At 39.8% G+C, this 25,490-nt stretch overlaps 1 protein-coding gene across 2 annotated transcripts in view; it reads right to left on the bottom strand.

Annotated features, from left to right (window-relative positions):
* Positions 1 to 25,490, bottom strand: part of LOC311093865 (cytosolic 5'-nucleotidase 3-like) — a 104,854-nt gene that overhangs the window by 30,336 nt on the left and 49,028 nt on the right. For both annotated transcript variants that reach the window (XM_084131491.1, XM_084131490.1), the window contains one exon: positions 14,194 to 14,279. In XM_084131491.1, coding sequence (XP_083987617.1) covers positions 14,194 to 14,279 — 86 coding nt within the window. The remainder of the gene's footprint in view (positions 1 to 14,193; positions 14,280 to 25,490) is intronic.

The raw sequence follows: 25,490 nt of genomic DNA, 5'->3' as shown, positions 1-25,490 counted from the left end.
GATGAAAAACAGGAATAGTTTTAATTTGTCATGTCATTGAATCAACAGTAAGAGAGAATAATAAACCAGAACTTTAACTTTTAATTTATAATTAAAAGTTAATATATAGCAGCTTTGAGTGCCTCACGAGCTCAGCTTCTGGTTGGTCTTCTCACCAGAGCGCGCACAGCAGCGGAGTGCCACGTTCACAATAGCAGCTCGTGATTCGGTCCGCTGAAGAGGTTTTTTTCTTTGGCGAGCAACTTCTAGGTTGGGCTTGTTCCAACGGTCTGAAGAAGAACGATTCAGTGTAATTGCCGTTCGTTGCCGATTTATAAAAGAAAAGAACGATTCAGTGTAATTGCCGTTCGTTGCCGATTTATAAAAGAAGAGCGCTATCACTACCGCTTTCACGCACTTGAACGCCGTAGTAACGTAACGGCTGTATTTTTTTTATTTATTTTTTGCAGATCTCCCGCGCCCCCCCTGCAGTAACCTTGCGCCCCCCCTGGGGGGCGCGCCCCACACTTTGAGAACCACTGCAGTAGTGAATAACCCATTTCTATGGGCAAAACACATATGGAAAATAGCAGAGGACACAGAGTGAGGCTGCAGGAAAAAGGTACATGATCCAAGTTGTCTGAAACAATAAGAATTTATATTCTTTTATGAACAAAAGCATAAGCACTGTAATATGTGCAGTTCAAAGCCTCTGACGTGTTTTTCTCAGTGCAAAACTTACATTTTATGGTTATATCCTTATCTGTAAATGTTAGAAAGTCCCGTGAGTATTTCCATTTTGCATATTCTGACAACAAGCGAGTCTTGTTAAACTTCACTTGTTAAACGTCACTGCAGCTGCCGTTAGAAGTGCCGGTTTCAACAGAAACCTGAGACTCGCGCTTAGGACTCCATGCTTTTAACGCTATTCAAACATAAAGGTTGATTTATACTTCTGCGTCTGACTTGTAGACTATGCGTCGGTTTTCATTTATACTTATGCGTCGTTGTCCGCGTTTACGTGCAATTACACACGCATAGGGAGCATGTGAAACCCGAGGGAAGGGTTTTGCAGACCAATCACAGAGCTGGCGGTCCGTGTAGCATTGTTGTTACATTTTTGGAGAGATGCATGTCAGGGTACGCCGTAGGCTACACGTTACACACAGCCAACTACTTAGCTACGGCGTAGTGGTGGAATTTTTTATTCTTTCCAGAGAATCGTTCATTTTCAGTTCGTTCACAAAAATGATTCGTTCAGATTCGTTCACTGCTTCATTCAGTGACAATTTCTTCATATTACATAAATACGCCAGCAGGTGGCGAAAAAAGAGTGTATTTTGTGCTATGTCTTATGTCAACTAATGTATTTATTTATTACAAAAAACCTGATTTGCCGTTGTTCGAATGTGTGCCTAATTTACTCATTAAATTAACAAAATAAGTATAAATAAGTGGTTCAGATGACCAAAGCACAAGGTTTTCTTGCATAATTAACATTTTAATTGTTTGGTCAGACATTTACACATTCATAAATCTGGGATTATATTAAACGTTGAGTTATGTTCTGTATGTTAAATATGAATATATAGACAATCGTATGTGCATACCTATAACTGCGCTTTGCATCCGCTTTCTGCTGATTGCTGAATGAGATTGAATCACATGCTAAATGACCAATCTACCCGGTACTCTCATTCATTTCATTCACAAACAAAATGTACCAGTTCGTTCAATTCGTTTATGGAAGTAAAATAATGCCAAATGTTCTTGAAACAAAAAAGCCTGTTGAATTGCACTACTTGTAAAAATATGCATTGCATTAACCATGCTTGCATTTTAATGCATTGTATTTTTAGGGCTTGCATTTTTATTGGCTGAAATTCAGCATGGTTGGATATTTAAGCTGTGAATATTTCAATTCAAAACATTTCAAACACATTTTCATTATTACAAATTCAATAATCCATATTCACCTTTCATATTTCACTTCCAAAATATTCAAACTGTTTAAAAATACAACCTAAAATATTCAACAGGCAATTTCCGGTCCATTTTATTTTGCTTTGAAAATTCGCTTCCACAAATTCAGTGGTTCAAATTCGACAGAAAATACTACGTTGACATCCAGGAACTGCAGGAAAAGCAGTAGATTACCGAGCATACTCTCCATCTGCTGTTAGTCGATCTCACCAGCAGGTGGTGCAAAAGCGTGTTGTTGACGAAGACCAGCAACAGTTAGAGCAAGCCATTCATTCATAAAACTTATTTACAGCAATGTAAGTGTATTTGTGATTATTATGACGGCTGTTTTATGTTAAATTCAGTGTCTTCACGGTTACTTTTCCTGTGTAGCCTACATGCAATGTTATTCCACGATGCGGATGTACAAATCCAATGTTACATTTTTGAGGTTGACATATATTTCTCTTGGTTGTTTAGTTGCCTTAACTTTATATTGTGGTGATGTTCTAAATGCAGGCTATTAGGGGTTTCCCTCAATACTTCAGGATTCCCCTGCTGGACATATAAAACGCATCATTTATTCAAATAAATTGAAGTTTGCTATTGAAGTTAGAAACGTGTATGCCAATGTTGTATGCAACTTTAGAGACGGTCCCTAAATGTGCGAATGTCCAATGTCAAGCCAGTTTTACAACTAGGCTACATTTAATCATTTAGCAGACGCTTTTATCCATTTTTTTTTTCCATTAAAATGCAAGCATGGTTAATGCAATGCCTATTTTTTTTCCAAGTAGTGCAATTCAACAGGCTTTTTTGTTTCAAAAACATTTGGCATTATTTTACTTCCATATTCGTTCACGAATGAGATTCTCTCTCTCGTTCAGACTCAAAACAACGATCTCATTCAGTGATGGGCGTATTCGTTCAATAGATTCATCCAACCATTTACCCATTCACAGCCCGAACTTAAATGCTATTTGCTGACGTTATGCAAATGAGACCTAACCAATACTGACATATATATATATTTTTTTTTACAGTTTTTAGAGAAGTGCATGACATTAATAAAACGTAATGAATTCATTTTTGATAAATAATACAACATGAACACAAAACACTGCTTCCAGTACTGTACAGTAGTCAAGTAAATTGTTCAAAGTGCAAAATACCACAAAACTAAGTCTAAAACACACAAATAAAACATAAGAAAAGCAGGTAAAGAGTAGTGTAAATTTAAATCAAGTAAATGTCAAGTGCCCCCCGCCCACTTAGCTCAAACCAAGTAAAAAATGACAACGTTCATTTGTCTGTTACATTTAACCATCAGCTTGCGTTATTAAACTGTTTTCATTACAATGGTAAATTGTAAATTTCTTTCTTTGATGCAAATATGCCAACTACACAAGTCTATCTGTTTGCCATCATTATCGTTCAAACAACTGGTTATTTTCGTTCACGAACGACATGTCCCAGTTGTTCAACTCGTTCACGAACGAGAAGAGCTCCTCTCTCTCGTTCAGACTCAAAAAGCAACTCAGTCACGGTCAGTGAAGGGCGTATTTGTTCACTACATTCAACAAATCACATGCTCCGTCACATCTCATACTCGAAGGCTATTGGCTCGAGGTTTAGTCATTCTTTGACAGGTTGAAAAAGTCCACAGAGCTACCTGGTTCACTGAGCTGTGCATGGCTGCTAACAGCGCCGCGCTGCTGTGGAGGGAGGGATTTCAGTGAACGAGAAATATGAGTCAATGGATTACGTGAACGAGAACGATTCGTTCACCTAAAAGATTTGTTCAAAAAGAACGATTCGTTCACTAACGTAACATCACTACTACGGCGTGAGTTTGATGCAGAAGTATAAATTGGGCTTAAGAAACAACATTTTTGGGACAGTTCATGTTAGATTTTGTTGCTGATTTGAAATATGTTATTTAATTGTGAGTTCATCAAGCAGTTTTTGAGATTTCAGGATTCCCCCATTTAAATAGATAGGACTTGGTCTTGGATGCCTAAAATAGCTGTCTGGATACGTTGCAAATATTGCCACCGAGTGAACAAACTTTCCTTGATAGGGACTTTGGCGCAGTATAATAGGAGTACAATAATTCCGACTAAAATACACATTTAGCAAAAATATGTTTTGTTAGAAATTAAGTGTAGTATTAAAATTCTTCAAGTAATCATATTTATTAGAGCAGTAACAGTAGGTACTATTGTTGGAATAGCCAATTAATGTAATATAATTACTATGTTCAGACGAGTGAATGTGTTTATTCTTCATACCTTGTACAAGTTCACATATTGTGCTTTTGTTTATTATAATTCTTAATTTAGTAGTTTTAATTTATGCTTTAAAATGGCAATCAGTCATATTTAGGTCTAGATTTAGAATGTAATGTTTGTATTTTAACCCATTTTATTTTGTACAGCATAGCCAACATACAGATGCATTCACTATATTTGTTTTCATAGGTTTTAAATTATACATTGGTTGTATGACAGCATTGGGCAGAATATGTAATAAAATTAAAGGATTATAAAAAATAAATTAAAAAAAGGATTAAAATGTATTCTTAATTGAACAAATACTTTTAGGGCCCTATCTTGCACCCAGCGCAATTGACATTGTACACTGACGCATGTATCATTCCTATTTTGCACCCGACGCACAGCGGACTTTTCCCTCCACACAGCGGACTTTTCCCTCCACAGACGCACGTCTGTAAATTAGTCTGTAAATTAGGGAATGAACTTGCACTCCCGGGGGCGGTTCAGCGATGTAACACAAAGCAGATGGTCAGTTCTGCTATCTTGATTAAATTACTGGATTCTAGTATACAAACACACCCCTGTTCTTCTTGGACTGTGACACACAGCAAATGGTCTGGCCATTTGATTAAATTACTGGATCCTAATTTGCAAACACAGCCCTTTTCTTCCTGAATCAACAAAGGAGCATCCTGTTTTACTACGTCGGCTGAGCATGTGACCATGCAAGGCGAAAGATCCCTTGGGATCCCGCTGGGATCTCCCATGTCGCCTGACACTTTAAAACAACGACTGCTAATTCAAGAGATACGCACACACATACACACACACACATGAACTTCCCCGAGGAGGGGGGAGAACAATCGTTCACCACGCGATTCAACTTTGAATGACTCTGCATACACACACACACACACACACACACACACACCAACATAGAAACACGCTCACATCCCTGACCACGTGTGTTTCAAAAGTACCATTTTAAATGTATTGAAATGTGGAAATGTATTTCTTGTTGTGTTTCATGGTAGCCTGGCTAACGTCAGACCTCTTTCTCTTTGAGACGTGGTCTGGGAACCACATGTGCATTTTCTCGTATTTGAGGCGTGGTTTACGAATGCCCAGAGCCGTTTATTGGGCGCTACAAATGTCTATCAAATGCGCCTGTACGTAGCTCATAGCCAATCGTTTCAATTATACCAGATGACGTATGTAGAGCGACAGATATTCAACAAAAAAGACGTCGATGGGTCAGAGATTTATGTGTACACCTATTTTGTAAATCCGCACCCGTCCGTACCCGCAGTGCTTCAAACCGCACCCGGCCGTTTTCCCACAGCAGCACTAATTCAAATCTGCACCCGACCCGCTTAAAATAGAACCGACACCTGACCCGCACCCGAAATAAAATCAGTTTAGACTATCACATTATAGACACACTTACAAAAATGTTTATTGCCAGGTCATACAGAAGTTATTGCACGACAAGGACAACTTCAGCCGAAGCTGTCAAAAGGCCGATACACGAAGAACATGGCTAACGTTACCACAAAACTGAGTAGCCTTATAACATTTTACCAATCGAACAGACGCGGCTACAACACTATATGCCACGCAATTTCGTCTAGCCTCCATCTGACCATTTTGGGTTCAAACACGCCCCGCACACCACACAAACTTAACAGAGTTAAATATGAAAAATACCGTTCGATAGAACTGCTTTGTTACCACAGTTATCTGCGTGCTTCCTCAGGGATGAAGTTCCACATTTGCGACTATCCAACACGAAAATGTTTGCAGCAAAGCCTTTCACAATATTTTCTTCAGATAACTCCAAATTTCTCCCACACACTGGACTTGATTTTTGATGACGTATTGTCGACAGTAGCTATTCTTTTCTTCAACTCCTCAGCATCTATCTTGACGACTGCAAGCAGATCATTATGAAGACAGGTTATGAAGACTTTTTAAAAATGAAAGTAGCCTAGGTAACGTTATAGATCCTGGGAGGGCGTGGCGCGTGGGCACAAATAAACTGATGTGGATTTTAAATTATTTTATCAACTTGAAATACAGGCATATTTTTGTAGATGTGTTCCTAAAAATATGCATATATTTTTACGTCTGTCATGTTGGATCCATAGATATAAACAAACTGCTTCGGTGTGTCGCATAGATGTCGTCATCGTCTTGCTGCTCCCTCCCCGTTCTGTGATTGGTTCCCTAGCTGAGGCGAAAATCTGGTCCATGGTATCCAGGCTGCCTAGCAGCGTGAATAAAATCGTGCTGCGCTCAAGGCAGCATGGGGAAACCCAGGCTAGTTTCATGGTCCCCATACACAAATTACTATGACTATAAGCGTTATGATATATATAATCAATTTGATATGCGTTTAATCACGAAGAATCATGTATCGTCTTGTTATTAGCTCACAGAATTATCATTCGTGGTATTGTTTTAATCAGAAAAACCCGACGATGTCGAATCCTTAACATAAAGTACCAAATGATGCATGTCTTTCATTAATAACAGTTTATAAGTGTATTATGACCAAATTCTGTCTCGTCTGCACATCGTCCCAGAGGGCATGTACTTCGTGAACAAAAGGAGTTTTACCGCCATGCGTCCGCCCAAATGATTGGCTCATACACGTGAGAAGGCGTGACTTTAGCTCCTTCAAAACACGGCGCCACACTCTCCTCTATGCAGTTTTCAACGCCAGAGAGAGATCCATTTCTTCGCTACGAACTCCAGCCGGAGTTCTTCGTTTACTTTCTAATTTCGTTTTTAATCTAAGTCTTTTCTTTTATCTACCTCAGTTTGATATTTTGTCCTTCGTTCAGTGTATTCACGAACGAAACGAATTCACGATTAGTCATCTTTGAACGTGCTGCCGCTGAGTCTATCGCATCATCTACTCCGAACGGAAGGAACATCGGACACGCGGCCTAAGCATCTTTTCAAACCAGCTGCACAAAAAGGGGCCATAAAAAGCAAGTAATGTTACCGCTTTAATATCGCAAATCTGAAAAGAAAATGCTGTTTTAAGGTTGTCTAGAACTTCCTGAAGCCTTTGGGTCTCTTTTTGAAGTAACTGTTTGAACTGTTTATGTCCTGAGAAAATCTCTCTCTCTCTCTCTCTCTCACTCACTTACTCTCTCTCTCTCACTTACTCTCTCTCTCTCACTCACTTACTTTCTCTCTCTCTCCCTCTCTCTCTTCTCTCTCTCTCCAATATTTCGTATGATCATCATTTTTGTATTGTTGTTTTGTTATGCATATTTACTCCTGCGTGTTTTAAGTAGTATACGTAATCCTTAGTTGTTTTATTAAACTCCATAATCTTTGAATTGAATCTGTTTCATTGCTCCATCATTTGAAGTCCCTGAAAATATGATTTAAGCTACAAGGCTCTACTTGGTTTAACTATTGAGATATCTAAAAGTGCCTTACACGAAAATATCATTCCTTGTGGCCAGAGGAAGGTTATTGTCGTTGTTTACAGGCCTGTAGATTCTGATAAGGAAGTCGCGTATACAGTTCGCTAAATGGACAGATTGCGCAATAACTAAATTCGAATTACATGAAATTTGCCCTTACAATTGATACAATTGTACCGACCTATATGAATATTTACTACGAGCAATTGTGTTAATTATTCATATACGGTGAGGCTTAGACTATTCCCTATTTGGGATAAGTTAATTTGTGTATGCAATATATATATACATATTCATCATCTTGTGAATATTACCCCTCATTTGAGTTGCTAATTCCCTTAAAATAACTCATTGTTGCTACAGCGAAAAGAGGCGGCGTGTTCCGGCGCAAACGTTCCCTGGTGCTATTTTGCAGTTCCAGAAAACAATTCTGCCACAGACCAGGAAAAACCTAGTCAAAAGTCAGTGGCGCATTATTTATTAAGGGCGCATGCTTGGCCATAATGTAGCGTGTGCACAACGCGCATACACTTTGCTTCTCTCATCTACACAGACGCAGCAGGTTTTTTTTTGCAAACCATACATAATTACAAAGAAAATATTCCACATGAGGGAAATCATTGTGGTGTCCATGAAGATGTGAAAAAATAGGCATAAATCTAGCTAACACATTTACCCAAATTATTATACGCCTGTTTAACCGAAGCTTATTTGGGTGGGTTTCTCCCATCCCCATAAAATTTAACTTCTCTGTCTTTTACGGCCCTGATGAGAACCGCTCCTGGCGTGCGCCTGGCAAATCCGCCATTATAATAGCAATCTGCCATGTAACATGCGCGCCTGCTTTCAAAGGGAATGTGAGATGATGCTCTGATTGGTTTATTTCACGTTATGCCCAAACCACACCTATGAGTAATGTAGCTACTTCAGACCAAACCATTTTAGATTTGCCCACCGAGATCCGCCCACAAAATTACTTGCGTTTCACGTTTGATACTTGCGTTTCAGATCGTTAAAATAGGGCCCTTAATGTATAACAATGTTTCATCCGACACATCGACACATTAATTGATTATCAAAATTATAATTAGTTGCAGCCTTAGATATGACACATCTTAATTTACTGTTACAAACTGATAATGGACAGATGAGTATGATTTAAACCATGCCAATGCAATTCCACTAATGGCAACATCATTTTTAAGCCTATTAAAAAGAATGTTGTGGTCGATAGTACCAAATGCAGCACTAAGATCCAGTAACACTAATAGCGAGATACAACCATGATCGGATGAAAATGAGAAAATCATTTGCAACTCTAATGAGAGCAGTCTCAGTGGGTCTAAATCCTGACTGGAAATCCTTGCAGATATCATTTCTTTCTTAAAAGGAACATAGTTGTGAGGAGACTGCCTTTTCTAGTATTTTTGACAGAAAAGGGAGATTCAAGATCGTTTTGTAATGAACTAATTCTCTAGGATCAAGTTGTGTTTTTTTAATGAGAGGTTTAAAGGAACATGCTGACTTTTTGGGACTTTAGCTTATTCACCGTATCCCCCAGAGTTAGATAAGTCCATACATACCATTTTCATCTCCGTGTGTGCCGTAACTCTGTCTGACGCACCCACCGCTAGCCTAGCTTAGCACAAAGACTGGAGGTAAACGGCTCCAGCTAGCATACTGCCTAGAGCCCTGCACGGGGCAAAACATCCAGCCCTAACCGAGACCTGGCCCGTGGTGTTCAAGCCCTAATCCGGCCACAGCCCGAAAACATCTGCAATTTTTCAGCCCGAACCCGACCCGAGACCAACATCAATATCACTTTGACCTCTCTCTGACGCGCGCTCTCTGATGCGCGCTGTCTCTGCTAGACGCACACACTACACACGCTACTAGGTAAAATTTTATTATAGGCCTCAAACATAACTACCACCACCGACAATTATGCCCACAAATATTAATACAGACTGTCAATTACGGAGAAGCATAAGCATGCAGTAGAGAATATTATATAGCCAAATGTGATCCAGCAGTAAATAAAGATTTACGGCCTACCTTTTTTTGATGTCAAGTAACTTTACTGAAGAACAACGTTTCAAAGAACTCTTCGCCAACTGGCTAATGTTAAATAATAAAAATATAATAAAGAAAAAAAAATCTGTTGAACTGAGTAGGCTCATTCACTGTTTATTCGCGAGTGTTGTGAAGAAAAAGAATAGCATCCACTGTTGAAGGCTTCAGGCTCGGTAATCAAATCAAAACTCTTTCAAAATGCAGCTTTTCCTTAAGTATTGGGAACTTTTAGTAACTCCTTACACTCCAACACCAACATCTCCCTGATGCTCTGCATGGTCAACTGTCACCTAATGCAGGGGTTCCCAAACTTTTCCATGCCAAGGCCCCCCAAATACCACTAGGTTCTGGCCAAGGCCCCCCGTATTGAACCCATCGACAATACTACGGCACGGCACATGTAGAAATAAATAAATGAAACATCTAGGTGAACATCAGATTATGTGATGGTGTTTGATACCAGCCAATCAGAAAGATGAGATGCACCGATTACAATTTTCAAGGCAGATTCCGATTTTTCATTGAGTTTGACCTGCCGATACAGATTTAAGCCGATTCTGATTTCATTTTTTCTAACCACTTTACAGCACACACAAATATTTATTTTCTATATATATATATATATATATATATATATATATATATATATATATATATATATAAAATAAAACACCACTTTTACCCAAACTGGTTAATAAAAACAAGTTTAAATGGATACATTCTCTATAAATATTTTTGTCTTCATTTTCTTTTCTGACATAGCCTACTCCTTGTTAAAACACACTATACATGCAAATTATGTGCATTTTTTTGAGTGAAATCATATTTATTTTGTCCATCAAAAGTGTGCTTTCACTTTAACTGAGCGTGAGCAGCGCTACAAAAATAGACTCGGCTTCGAAACCCTCCGCTTCACTGCTGCTCATGCGACGCTCCTGCTTGACGCTCACGCGCTGCTCCAGCTCGCGGTGTGAATGCACTCACTGAACATGCACGCCGAAAGAAATTCGCGCTGCTCACGCGCCGCTCGCGATCTGAAACGGCCGTAATTCACAAGGTTTCCTACATGTGCGTTCTGTGTGCATGTGTGATGTTGATGTTGCGCGATGTTATTCATGCGGCGCCCGAGTGCATTTGAATCGGCATATGTCAGACTGAAAATCACGTGAAAATCGGCCAATTCTTGTCACTAGCCGATCAATCAGATATCAGATAGGCTATGCAACAAATTATTATAATGTTTTTTCATAACAATACTCATATTAGCAAATATTTATTTTTTAACGTTTTTTAACTTTTTTTTTCCCAACTTGCTGCGGCCCCCCTGGCGCCCCCTGGCGGCCCCCACTTTGAAAACCCCTGACCTAATGCATTGCACGCGCGTCGCGTTACTCACGTGATCGCATATTGCGTTGCATATTTATAATATTATCAATATAACTATTTCATACAGTAGCCTGCGCTCTGCACGTATATTATGGGCACGATGAAAGGAGAAAAGCTAAATGAGCCCGAGTCCGACCAAAGCCCAATCTGTAAAAAAAAAGAAAGAAAAAAAAAAGACTCATTTAAAGTAATGTAACTGTCTGGTTTTAGCCAGGTTTCTGTCAAACACAGCACATCTCGGTTATGATCTGTGATTATATAATTTAAAATAAGTGCTTTTATAGAAAGGGATCTGATATTCAGCAAACTGAGTTTAATCATTTGTTCATCTCGGAGCATATTACAGAAAGATCCTAACTTTAGAATCCTATCTTATCTGTTTGGTAACCATGGCAATTTCAGTTACAACCTCATTTAGGACAAAAGCTATTACAGAATTACATTTCTTAAGTACATTATCTTATCTTAAATAATAGTTTAGCAACCAAATGTTACACTGCGACTTACGATTCGTGCCAAATGAGAGGTACGTGAACCCACTACAGGGCTCAGTTTCGATTTTAAAAAGGCCCAAGTTTATTATAGGCTTGGCATTTAAAATAAATGTTGTTTGTAATGAATGACACTATAATTTATTTTTATTTTATACATACATATACATATTTTTATCTATATATATAATATATATTTATCATATATATCTGTTCTGAATAGGCCTACCATTAAATTTAAAGGATTTAGAGTGATTGGAAGTAAAACAAATGTTTACAGTGTTTAGAATGTTTCATTTACCAGTATTAATTTGTGTTTTTTCTCTCAAAAACAGGCCTAATAAAATTGAGTTGTAGCCTATTGTTAAAAAGTAGATTTACAATGGTGACCGTTTCCACCAACAAATCTAGCATATTATGTTCATTACTCTCACCCACATTAACTGGGTTTAATTACAGTTATAATTATGAGGGGGTCCTTGGAAAATGTTCTACCCTGTAAGGGGTCCCTGACTCAAAAAAGGTCTGAAACCCCCTAGAGCTATTCTCTAAATTATTTGTGAGAATCAACTTTGATAACAAAAAAGAATAACAACAAAACAAACTCTTGTAACAGGTTATAACCCATATACACATCTTTATAATAATTTAGGCTAGAGTTATACAAATATGAGTACTTTCTAACCTCCTCACATAATCTCTCATCCACTTAGCCATCCACTGTTGTAGCTTGCACATGCTTGTCTCTTCTGTTTATTGAGTTTTTCTTTGACTACCTTATTATTTAACACACTGTTGCCACCTTGTGGACAAAATTAGTGCAAAAAGAAATCAATGTGCATGTGTAACCAGCACGTACAGAGTAGTGTTGTTTTTGGCGGCCTGTTTTAATTTTAGTTTTAGTCTAGTCTTTGTGTCAGGCTGTCATTTTAGTTTTTATTAGTTTTAGTCACATTCATACTCTTTTTAGTCTAGTCAAGTTTTAGTCGACGAAAACTGATGACATTTTAGTCTAGTTTTAGTCAACGAAAACTGATGACATTTTAGTCTAGTTTTAGTCGACGAAAACTGATGACATTTTAGTCTAGTTTTAGTCAATGAAAATTGTATTTTAGTCTCTTTTTAGTAATGCGATTCTATTTAACCCAGTCAATATATAATTTCAAACAAGGCTATCTTATTATAGGCTATTTAGTAGGCCTATATTTAGGGCTGTGACGGTGGCAGGTTTTTTTTACCACCGCGGTATTATTATTAAAAAATAATATTAAATTTTAATATTCGGGGGGTTATAAAAAAAAAAAAAAAACTCGTTTTATATTTCCACACAAAGACGCGATGCACTCTGCGCTTTGAGCGGGATGTGGGACACGAGCAGGAAAACACGAAGATATCGATCTCTTTATGATATCTTCGTGTTTTCTACTTGATGTAAATTGGTTTGAAGAGCGAATTTTATCCTCCACAAGGGCAAGATATTTAGGCTGTGTTTGAGATTGCGCTGCCAGAGAAAGTGAAACTAAAAATCACCCACACGTGTCAAACGCGCTTTACAACTAAACTCGCGCCCAATGTCTAATATAACAAGCACAAACTGTGTTAAAAAGAATTTGACATGCAAGTACAAATGTAGGCTATCTGTCCTACAGCGTTTTTCTACTTTACCACAGTAAAGAATACGAATATAATAGGCTTAATTAAAAGTGAACCAAGAAACGTTTATAATAGGCTACCTTTAGAAAATGGGTGAGACGTGACACGTGAGTGAAGATTTGGGAAAAGAAACAAGAGATTCCATGCAGGGATGAGTCACGATTTTTGGATATTCGATTAGTTTATTTAATTATAAAATATCGAATAGGTTGTGCGATTATACTCTAAAATAAAATCTCCATGTTCTGGCGCTAATGCGGTGACGTGTTCATGTAACAAGAGACGCTGCCAATAACGCACATAACAGCTGTCACAAAGAACCAGCAAAAGTAATGATTATGAATGTGTCAAATATATCAATGAGACATTTTAATAGAATAACTAATGGAGTAATATATGGTTAAATTCGCTGATAATCGGGTGACCAGATCGCAATCCAGAATTTAAAGCCGACAAAGCTATGGGTTCACGCACAACTCTCTCATTCGTCGTGACGTTACATTTCGTCTCGTCTCGTTTTGGTCAACGAAAATGAAGAGACATTTTAGCATAGTTTTTATTTTTTAAACCACATTTAGTCTCGTTTTTATTCGTCAACGATATTGCATTATACATGTATTTTAGTCATCGTCACATGACCATGCATTTACGTCTAGTCTCGTCTCGTTTTCGTCAGGTGATAACGGTTCGTTGACGACAATATTTCGTCATAATTTTCGTTGACGAAAGCAACACTAGTACAGAGTACGTAATATACATAGGCCTACCTATTATTCATTCAAATTCTTATACAAACAACATAATTTGTATAAACAATTGTTTTACTAGATGTCTCCCCATAGATGTGGCCAATATGTTGAAAAATGAAAATCACAGGCACTCCTGTTTGTTGTTGAGAGCTTAGCTGTGTAATGAGTAGATGTGTCTTACCATTCAACCATGAGTGGTAACTTCTCTTCCACGGAGCATATGGGATCGATCTCTATAGGGTAGTATGTGTCCAGAAGATTCTGCAGCTGTAGAAAAAAAAAAAACATTTATGCAAATATTTCTGCTCAAAAAATATGAACAGAAATATAACAGACTAGATAAAACTTTGATGTCGAGAAATAGCATATAGAAATAGTTCTGTTTTCTGCACACCATATAATGTGTCAAAGATAAATATTGCATATATACTGTATATAAATACAGTGCAAATACACAATGAACAACAATTACAAAAAAAAAAATGTACAAAACAAATATTCTCGAAAAACAGATACACTGAATATGGACTGTAAATTGTAATCATGTAAACATGGACTATAGTTATTTTATGGCATAGCAGACTAACCCAGATAAGTATTGGGAGGCAGCCGGGTGTTGAGTAATCTGACTGCCTCAGGGAAAAAACTGTTGCAAAGTCTGCTAGTGGTGACACGGACACTCCTGTACCTTCTGCCAGATGGCAGAAGGGTGAAGAGTCCATGAAAGAGGTGAAGGGGTCTTCCGCAAATATGGATGGCTCTGCGGATGCAGTGGTTGTTGAATGAGGTATCTATGGTGGGTAAAGAGATCCTGATGATCTTTTCCGCTGTCCTCACAATTCGCTGTAGAGTCTTGCGGTCAGAGGCTGTGCAGTTCCCGTACCACAAAGTAAAACAGTTAGGATGCTCTCTATCAACCCTCTGTAGAAGGAGGTGAGAATGGGAGGAGAAAGTTTGGCTCTCTTCAGCCTCCGCATAAAGTAGACAAGCTGCTGGGCCTTCTTGACTAGGCAGGTGGTATTAAGAGTTCAGGAGAGGTCCTCTGTCATATGCACACCAAGAAACTTGGAGCTTTTGACTCTTTACACATTTGTTCCATTGATGTGCAGTGGTGAGTGGTCCGCTTGGGTTCTCCTGAAGTCAACAATCATCTCTTTAGTCTTATCAACATTAAGAGATACACTCACCTAAAGGATTATTAGGAACACCATACTAATACTGTGTTTGACCCCCTTTCGCCTTCAGAACTGCCTTAATTCTACGTGGCATTGATTCAACAAGGTGCTGAAAGCATTCTTTAGAAATGTTGGCCCATATTGATAGGATAGCATCTTGCAGTTGATGGAGATTTGTGGGATGCACATCCAGGGCACGAAGCTCCCGTTCCACCACATCCCAAAGATGCTCTATTGCGTTGAGATCTGGTGACTGTGGGGGCCATTTTAGTACAGTGAACTCATTGTCATGTTCAAGAAACCAATTTGAAATGATTTGAGCTTTGTGACATGGTGCATTATCCTGCTGGAAGTAGCCATCAGAGGATGGGTACATGGTGGTCATAAAGGGATGGACATGGTCAGAAACAATGCTCAGGTAGGCCGTGGCATTTAAACGATGCCCAACTGGCACTAAGGGGCCTAAAGTGTGCCAAGAAAACATCCCCCACACCATTACACCACCACCACCAGCCTGCACAGTGGTAACAAGGCATGATGGATCCATGTTCTCATTCTGTTTACGCCAAATTCTGACTCTACCATCTGAATGTCTCAACAGAAATCGAGACTCATCAGACCAGGCAACATTTTTCCAGTCTTCAACTGTCCAATTTTGGTGAGCTCGTGCAAATTGTAGCCTCTTTTTCCTATTTGTAGTGGAGATGAGTGGTACCCGGTGGGGTCTTCTGCTGTTGTAGCCCATCCGCCTCAAGGTTGTGCGTGTTGTGGCTTCACAAATGCTTTGCTGCATTCCTCAGTTGTAACGAATGGTTATTTCAGTCAAAGTTGCTCTTCTATCAGCTTGAATCAGTCGGCCCATTCTCCTCTGACCTCTAGCATCAACAAGGCATTTTCGCCCACAGGACTGCCGCATACTGGATGTTTTTCCCTTTTCACACCATTCTTTGTAAACCCTAGAAATGGTTGTGCGTGAAAATCCCAGTAACTGAGCAGATTGTGAAATACTCAGACCGGCCCGTCTGGCACCAACAACCATGCCACGCTCAAAATTGCTTAAATCACCTTTCTTTCCCATTCTGACATTCAGTTAGGAGTTCAGGAGACTGTCTTGACCAGGACCACACCCCTAAATGCATTGAAGCAACTGCCATGTGATTGGTTGATTAGATAATTGCATTAATGAGAAATTGAACAGGTGTTCCTAATAATCCTTTAGGTGAGTGTATATGCTGGGTATAGCATAACAGAAAATTGATCCGAGCGCTAGGGCTGGGACGGTTACCGCATTACCGCAATACTGCGGTCACGTGACGCCTACCGCGGGTCTGATTTCGTCACCGTCATCACCGCAAAAAAAAAAGAAAAAAAATTAAAAATTAAAAAATAAACACTGGCCTTCATGTGTTCACGTTGTGTCTAATGACATGGATTCATTGATTCTAATGACATGGATTGTGTCTAATAACATTGTGTCTTGCATGGATTCAAGGTTTTCTAAACAAAACTTATCAAAAGATGGAGCAAATCCGACCGTTCGCAAGTTGTTCCATGACAATAACATTCCATTCGTAGGCTATTGACTATAACCCCTTATTTATACTCTGTGGCGCGTTACGGCTGCGACGCGGCTACCGGAGCTGAACACGCCCACTCTAGTCAATGCTTGTGTTTACAACAGCCACGACGCGGCGCGTTTCAGAAGCGTCTCTCCGCGCCGCTTCGCTAAAGATAGGCGCCTAGTCTATTTTCGACGGACGCCGCGTCCAAGCCGCACCGTAAATAAAAAAAAAGTAAAAGCAGGACCTCAGCTTTTAATTGCAAGTGCTTATTTAACAATTCTCTCACGTGAAGACCGCATTTGTCAACCCTCGCGGAGTCGCGGCAAGTGCACACTCACAGCACCAGAGAGTAATCTTGACGGCACTTGCAAGAAAATGGATAAGTAGGCTACATAATCAAATTCACAAATATTACACCATTTAAACATTATTAAAAATACATAGGCTACTGAGTTACTAAAACAATATTTGTCAAAGAATACACTTGTTCACAGTTTGAACGTTCTTGTTTCCATTTGTTTAATTTCAAGATCTGAGGTGAATTATCCATTGTTGCTTTTACAGCTACAAAGCTGGAGCACTAAACGATATTCAAAGTCACATTGCATGCTTTTAACATTAAATAAAGCACATAAACACTACCTGAGATTATCATTGCCACACTTTGTTTGTTGTTCCAGCCGCAACGTCGCAGAAAAAAAAACTGGGGGAGGGTGGGAAGGGGGGTTGAGGTTTAAAGCGGTTTACCGCAATACCGCGGGAATTTCTTGCTTTTCAACCGCGGTAAGAAAAAATCCATACCGTCCCAGCCCTACCGAGCGCCGATGTGGGGGCGGGGTGCAGCCTTGTAAGCAATATGAATGTTGGTGTAAACAAGGTCCAAAGTGTTTTTACCACGGGTTGCAAAATCAACATGCTGGTGGAACTTTGAAAGCAGTGATTTCAGATTTGCATGGTTAAAATCTCTGGCGACAATGAAAAATGAATCGGGGTGTGCTGTCTGAAGGTTACTGATAGCCCTTGTAGAGATCACTTAGCGCCATGTGGAATGTACACCGCAACCATAAGCACGGTGGTAAACTCTCTGGGCAAGTAATATGTGTGGCATTTCACAGTCATAAACTCCACCAGAGAAAAACAGTAGCTTGAAAACACAACTGCATTCCTGCACAATTCATTGTTTCTATAAACACACAGACCAACCCCGCAAGTCTTATCGGACAGTGCTGCTATCCTGTCGGTGCGATGTGCAGTTACCACGACTAGCTGAACGGCTGCGTCCGGAATGCTGTCGTTGAGCCATGTTTCCGTGTGAATTAAAACACTGCAGTCCCTGATTTCACGCTGGGAAGTTCGCTGTAGTTGGAGCAAGTCCATTTTATTATTGAAAGAGCGGACATTGGAGAGGAGAATGGATGGTAGAGCTGGACGGCTTGGGTTAGCTTTTAGCTTAGTACGGATGCTGGCCCACTTCCTGCGCTTCTGCAGCCTTGCACACCGTATCCGATGCCCTCTCTTCCGGCCAGCAGCATCAAGCAATACCCCGGTCCCAGGGCCTGGTTCGCGTAGTAGCCAGAGGTCGCGTAGCTCGTCTCGCAGTCCATCGTTTATTCCTCCTGAGCTTTTTTTTCTCCAGTGTTCAGCTGAATTTGGCAATGGTAGACATGTTCACAAGTACTAACGATGTGCATCTATTTAAAAACGTTTCCAAATTGGTGTAAGCTTCACTTAACATGCACCTAGTGGACCTGAAGTGGCCGCTGTGTGCTACCACGCCACCATACATGTGTGTTTCACCTGGTAGAATACACGCGTTTGGTTACTAGGAAGTTTCACCAATTAAAAGTGGTGTAAGAATATGCATATACTTCAATGTTGAGTCTTATGTAAGCAATAATGTATTAGAACTTAAGATTGAACGTCAATGAACATATTCCCTTCATTGAAAGTCCTTTCACCCAAAACTTCATTGTATACCTTTTCTTCTCTGGTGTTGTAAAGTTTTCTTTCATCGAAGCAGAGACCAGGAGACAGTTGGGATCGCGTTCAACGGAAGTTATTCTTTATTGAGAACTCCGCTGTACGTTGCTGTAGTACTTCCAACATGATCTAACTCTAATACAGTATGCATTGTAGTTATATACATTCAAAGGGGTAGGGATTACATAGAGGCGGGAACTCTGAACAAAGCATGCAAATTAAGTATACAGGTTAAGGTAACACCCTAGACTGAGGGTCTGGCCCATCCTAATTCAATCAGCATAAGGCTCCAAGAGCCATTTGGGTCCGAAAGCCATTTGCAGAACAAAAGGTGAGATTCTCAGTGAATCATTCGTGTGCTAATCCCATCAGTCTGACAATAAGGAGAGAACAGAAATTGCAACTTTGCTGAGATCTTAACCTTAAAAGATTCTTTACCACGATGTTATGTACAGAAGCATATTTGAAATAGATTATTAAATTTGTAACCCTTCACTGGATAATCAATTTTCCAGATGTCCCACACAGTCGGAAGAGTGCTTCATCAGAGAAAATAACAGAATTTCAGTCTGTCCATGTGTTGGGATGCTGTTACAACCACTGCCACCTTGTGTCGGAAAGCCACAACGGCCAGGTGTCAGATGGCTGGTTGTATACAGTTACTCTGAGTTGTAACTAGGGTTGGGAACCGAGTATCGGTTCTTATCAAGAACCGTTAGTGTTTTTGAAAAATACCAAAAACCGTGCGAAATTCCTAAGTTTCGGTTCCGAAAACAGTTCTGTGTGGGCGAGCACTTGGAGCTTATCCTTTAATGCGATGTCTCACCTCATAAATATTAAAATAGTAATGAATGCACTGAAAAGCCCTTGCGCTACTCATAAACGTTTTGTGTCAGATATCAACGCATAGAGAGAGTATAAAGACTGTGGAGCTGCACGATTAATCTTTAAAAGATCTCGATTCAAACACCCACGCGATCTTACTCCTAAATGACTAAACTTCACACCGAAACTTCCTGTTTGGCAATCTGGCATTTCGTTGTGTTCTTTCAAACATCTTTGCCAGGTGTTCCAGATGTTCGCAGAACTCGCTGAAAATGACAATTGACAATCGTCAATGTACACTGCTGCAAAGCTGTCCCCCTGGTACTAGATTCTGTAACTATTTTTGCTGTTTAGGTGCTAGATGATCTATTAGTGGGAAAGTTGACTTTGAATTAACAGGAAAATATTGTTCCTCCGATTCCTCTTCATCCTCCACTTTCCTTGCTCACAGCTGCTCTGGCCCTGAGCCTTTTCTCTCCTTCCAATGCCTCAAAAGATTAATATGGAAAATATGAGACTTTTTCTTAAGGTCAGGTACAGCAATCTCATAATTCGTGGGACTTAGCTTTTTAAGCACTTCATATGCCCCTTGCCATTTAGCCAAAAGTGAACTTTCAGTAGTAGGAAGTAATAACAGTACCTTCTGCCCTGGAGTCAGCGTTCTTTTCCTACTTGACTGGTCATACCCGTGTTTCTGTTGCTGCTGTGCTTTTGTCATGTTAGCCCTCACAACCTCTGTCATTGAGTCCAATTTCTCTCTCATCTTCATAACATATGACAGAATGTTTGTTTGCTCACGTGCACTACCTCCTTCCCAAGCCTCTTTTAGCACATCCAACGGTCCACAAACCTGAAATCCATATAGCATCTCAAATGGTAAGAAGCCTGTTGATGACTGTGGAACTTCACGATAAGCGAACATCAAATACGGCAAACATTAGTCCCAATCAGTACCTGTATCAGACACAAACTATCGTAACATTGACTTCAATGTCTGATTAAATCTCTCCACCATACTATCAGTCTGAGGGTGATAAGGAGTGGTCTGTATAGGATGTATGTGTAACATTGAGCAAACTTGTTTCATTAATTAGACGTAAAGTTGTGCCCTGGTCTGTGATTATCTCTTTAGGCAATCCTACTCGAGAAAAATAACTAAAAAAATAACCAGTGCATTCACAACCTGCCTTGTCTTGATGTTTCTGAGAGGAAAAACTTCTGGATAACGTGTAGCGTAATCAGCAACAACCAAAATGTACTTATTACCTGATCTACTCCTTTCCAAAGGTCCTATGATGTCCATTGCAATATGAGAAAAAAAATCCACAACATCTGTATAGAGCCTAGGCCAATAAAACTTACTAGCGATTCTAGACTGTTTTCTGCTGGCCTAAATATCCTGCCCACAGTACTAAATTCCTGGTAAGGAATTTGCTCAAGATCGTCTGTGTTTCGGTTTTGTCAAATTTTCAATTACTTCAGTACCCATAACTTTATCTTGACGTTTCTCCCTCCTAGATTTCCTGTTTTTAGAAACCACATTGAACGATAAATCTTGCAAAATCTGTTTACTGACCTCATCTTGATTAGCCTGTGCTCTTGTTACGACCATAGCATCTGCTACGTTTTTATCACTCTGCAACAAATCCACCAACACAGGTACATCTCTGCCTAATATCACTGGATAAGGTGATATGTCAATTACTCCAACTGATAACTTATAGGCTTGGCCTTCAATTTCAATTACAATCTCAATTTTAGGATACTCTTTTTCATCGCCATGAATACAACAGATTCTCAGCTTATCATGTTTCAGCACAATTGACTTTCCCAAACATTCTGGTCTCACTAATGTCTGGCTTGAACCTGAATCGACCAATGCTTTAAACAAAGTGTTTCCAATCATCACCTCCACTGCTGTGTCCGTGTTCAGTTCGATCTTGTTAAGCTTCACTGAAGATCTTAACTCGTTACACAGGCGAATAGTAGTCATATCAGGACAATCAGCTTTTTTATGCCCTGCCAGGCAGGATGTATGACACATAAATCACAGACCTTCTGTTGTACTGACTAACTCCACATGCCCGCATACTGTTACTCGGAGTAGAACTGTTTTGCAATGTTCGTCTATCAGCCTCAAAATTTCTCAGACCACTACCCTTATCATCCCCAGACTTACCGGATGGGCTGTGGTTGATGCCTCGCCATCATCTCGGCTGATGCAGTGATCGCCTTGCAGCCATGAACGTCTCTGCCAGTTCTGCAGCTTGCTTACATGAAGTAGGGCCATTCTGCTTCACCCATGTTCTTACTTCTGGATTCAGCAATTTGAGAAACTGTTCCAGCACTATTTGATCACCAATCTCTTGTTTAGTTCGTCGTGAAGGGACCATCCACTTACATCCACTTTTCGTACAGATCTTTCAGTCTTACATACAGTTCACGTGGCGTTTCATCTCCTAAACTGTACGCTCTGAAATGTTGACGGAAGGTTTCTGGGTTAATTTTAAACTTGTCAAGTATCATCTGTTTAACACAGTCATAGTTCATTGAATTATCAGGCTCCATAGCCAAATAAGCTTCCCTTGACCTTGTCTGTTAGCAACGGTAAGAGATGTAACATCCAGTCATGACTAGGCCAATTGAACGCTTGAGCAATACGTTCAAAAGTCATTAAATAATGCTCAATGTCCTCATCACTTGACCAAAGGCAGCATCCTTGGGCTGTTAAAGCTTGATGAACCATAACCTTGCCTTCCCATTGCAGCTTCATCTGCAGCTGCTGATGTCGTCGCTGTTGTCACCTAGGACGCACATTTGAATCTGAAATCAAATATGTAGCCTCTGGTGTTTCACTCACCACTGACGTTCCTGTTGACAAGTCGTTCTTGTCTTTAGAGCTTTCAAATAAGTATCCGATATTTGTGCTTGTGACGTTACGCTTCCTCTTCCAGCCATTCCTCTCTTTGCTGCTGACTATGTAGAAAAGTTTGTAGCATTGTGGCCATCTGCTCTGTCGTACTACCTGAAGTCATTTCATTGTGCACTGGAGATGAACTGGTGGCCTCCAGTTGCTCTGCTGGTTTACCATCTTCTTCTTTCACCGCTGCCACCATGTGTCGGGATGCAGTTACAACCACTGCCACCTTGTGTCGAAAAACTGCAACGGCCAGGTGTCAGATGGCTGGTTGTATACAGTTACCCTGAGTTGTAACGTGAATTTGTTTTGCCGAAAGGCCCAGGAAAAGATGGAAGTTGATGAGTTGAGAACAACATAGGGAATCATTAAAGTCCAAGTGAATTATTATGACAGCTGTCTCTGAACACATGCTCCAAATAAAGTTAAAAATAAACAAAATAAATCATCAAAAATACTCAAGACTGTACAAAACATAAATAAAACATGCTGAGAGCAGAAAACAAGATATCAGATCTAGCCTTGAGGATCAAGCCTCTGACAATGACGCCTCATATCAGACATTTGCATCTTACAGTATTTTGGCTGCACAAACTCAGGGGCCTCATTTATAACCGTCACGTACACACAAAACAGGCCCTGAAAGAGGCGTACGCCACTTCCAACGGATGAGTTGTGATTTATAAAAACAAACTTGACGGGAAAATTTGCGCACATGCATGCAAACTTTGACCCATGCATATGAACGTTTTGGAGATAGAGCAGTTCGGCGACACTGATGGTGAGCTGGAGTTAATGTCTTTTTGGTCACTTTTAGACAAATCAAAAGAAAATTATACAGAAAGATAATACAAATATAATTTCACTCACCAAGCCTATCACTTGAAGTAAATATCCATTCTTAAATGTCCGCACCAGCGAGCGCGTTGGGCCATTTAGTGAAACTGACGCAGTTTAAATAAATAAAATAATGATTTAAACTATGTTTTACTTCTGATATAAACATTTAGATTAAATATGCCACTTAAACACTTAAACATGAAATCATTACTGAGAATTTATAACATTTTTATATTCAATCAATATAAATATTTGTTGTGGATGCGATGTTTTTGAACACTTTTCCTGTGGCGTGCTGTGTTTTAATGTTTTAACCACAGAGATAATTGCTTATGATAATACCAGATTGTCTGAGAAAAAAGTTTCGTGCAAATAATGCGCAAGGCCTATCTGTTTCCATTAAAAATATAAATCAATTAAAAATACAATTTGGCCAGTGGAAAAGATTGAGAAAAACTTCCTCTGAAATGTATTTTACACTATTTGATTTATGTATTCAAAAACAAGGCAAGGATAGGCTACTACATGATTTTTATTAATGTAATGTGACGGCACATCCGTATTTCATATTTTCCTAATGTCTTGTACCGTTAAACGCTATCACGTGGATGAATAATCATATGATATGCAGATGAGGATCTGCATAGTAAAACTAGGCGTTGTAAGTTCCATATATGGTTATTTCGGGGCGGAGACGCATGTGCGCACAATCTTCCGCTGACTGGGATTTAAAAAGTGAATTCTGCAGAGGTTCTGGCATATGAACGGTTTTATAAGTCTGAATATTTTTTGCCGTACGCCATTTTTGGCTTTCGGGCACACATACACTTTTAGTAAGGATCCTACGCACAGTTTTATAAATGAGACCCCTGGTCCTTGGCCCGACTGTGGCTCAACTAGCCTAACTCGTAGCCCATCCTCCCCTCTCACGCACAAACCAGAGTCAGAGTCTGATCGCTGATCGATTGCTCCTGTCTGCCTCGCTGCCTGCTGTGAGTTTGTTTGTTTGCTTCGGTGCTGTAAGCTCCGTCTTAGCCTCGTATTTCTTTCTGTTTTGAACCATCATTTACTATCATTTCTAGTTGTTTAGACTACTAAATATAGCTTACCCAACATCTCAGATTAACCTGACATCGCTAGCTTCCGTTATTATTAGCACAACACGCAAGTAATTCGCTAGCCTGTTAACGCGCCACCCGTGTGCTCAGTTATTTATTATTTATATTCTCCCGCGCCTTTGAGTTCATAAAAGCCCAGGTGAGTAAGAATCAGTCAAAAAACACAGTGAGTAATGTCTTGTCCTGTTATTGTCACCGGCACTTCATGTCACATGTTTAGCATAGCCTTCTGATAACTTCGGCAATAAAGGATTTATATGTGATAAATGCAAGGAGACAGTCAGGCTGACGGAGAAGGTTTCAGAACTAGAGACACGCATCCAAACTTTAATTGAGGATAGTAAGAGTGCAAGAGCTTTAGATACTATTTTGGATGCACCTAGCATAGTGAACTCTTTACATGATTCGGTTCCGGCTGAATTAGTGCCTGTGCAGCAAGGCCAATGGTTGACAGTGAAGGATCGCTCTAGTCGCAGATAAAAAAACCACTCTTCCGTTCCGATTACCATAACAAATCGATTTGCCCGCTCAGTGAAACACCCACTGAGAATTCTGTTGATTGTGCCCTAGTAATTGGTGATTCGATCACACGGAACGTGAAAATAGAGACACCAGCCACCATAGTCACATGTTTGCCGGAAGCCAGAGCACCTGACATCAAAGCAAATTTAAAAGTGCTGGCTAATGCTAATCGTAAATTCTCTAAGATCATTATTCACGTCGGCACTAATGATGTTCGACTCCGCCAGTCGGAGATCACTAAAATTAATATTAAAGAGGTGTGTGAACTCGCAAGTACGATGTCAAGCACTGTAATTTGCTCTGGCCCCCTTCCTGTTCGAAGATAAAAAGAGATAAAAAATCTTAGAGATAAAAAATGACAAATTGAGCACCAGGTCAGGAAGCAGACAGACTGGCTTAACCGACTGTCTGCTAGCGACCTCGCATCACCAAGGTCAGATAAATCCAATCACATAGAGCCTCTTTCACCTAGATATCATCAAATAGAGTCTGTGTCTGTTCCCCAAATTTGGAAATCCAAAAAACGTCCAAACCCATCT

Source organism: Abramis brama, assembly GCF_963993115.1.
Source record: "Abramis brama genome assembly, chromosome: 12".
Taxonomy (NCBI): Eukaryota; Metazoa; Chordata; class Actinopteri; order Cypriniformes; family Leuciscidae; genus Abramis; species Abramis brama.
This window is presented reverse-complemented; position numbering and strand designations above follow the sequence as displayed.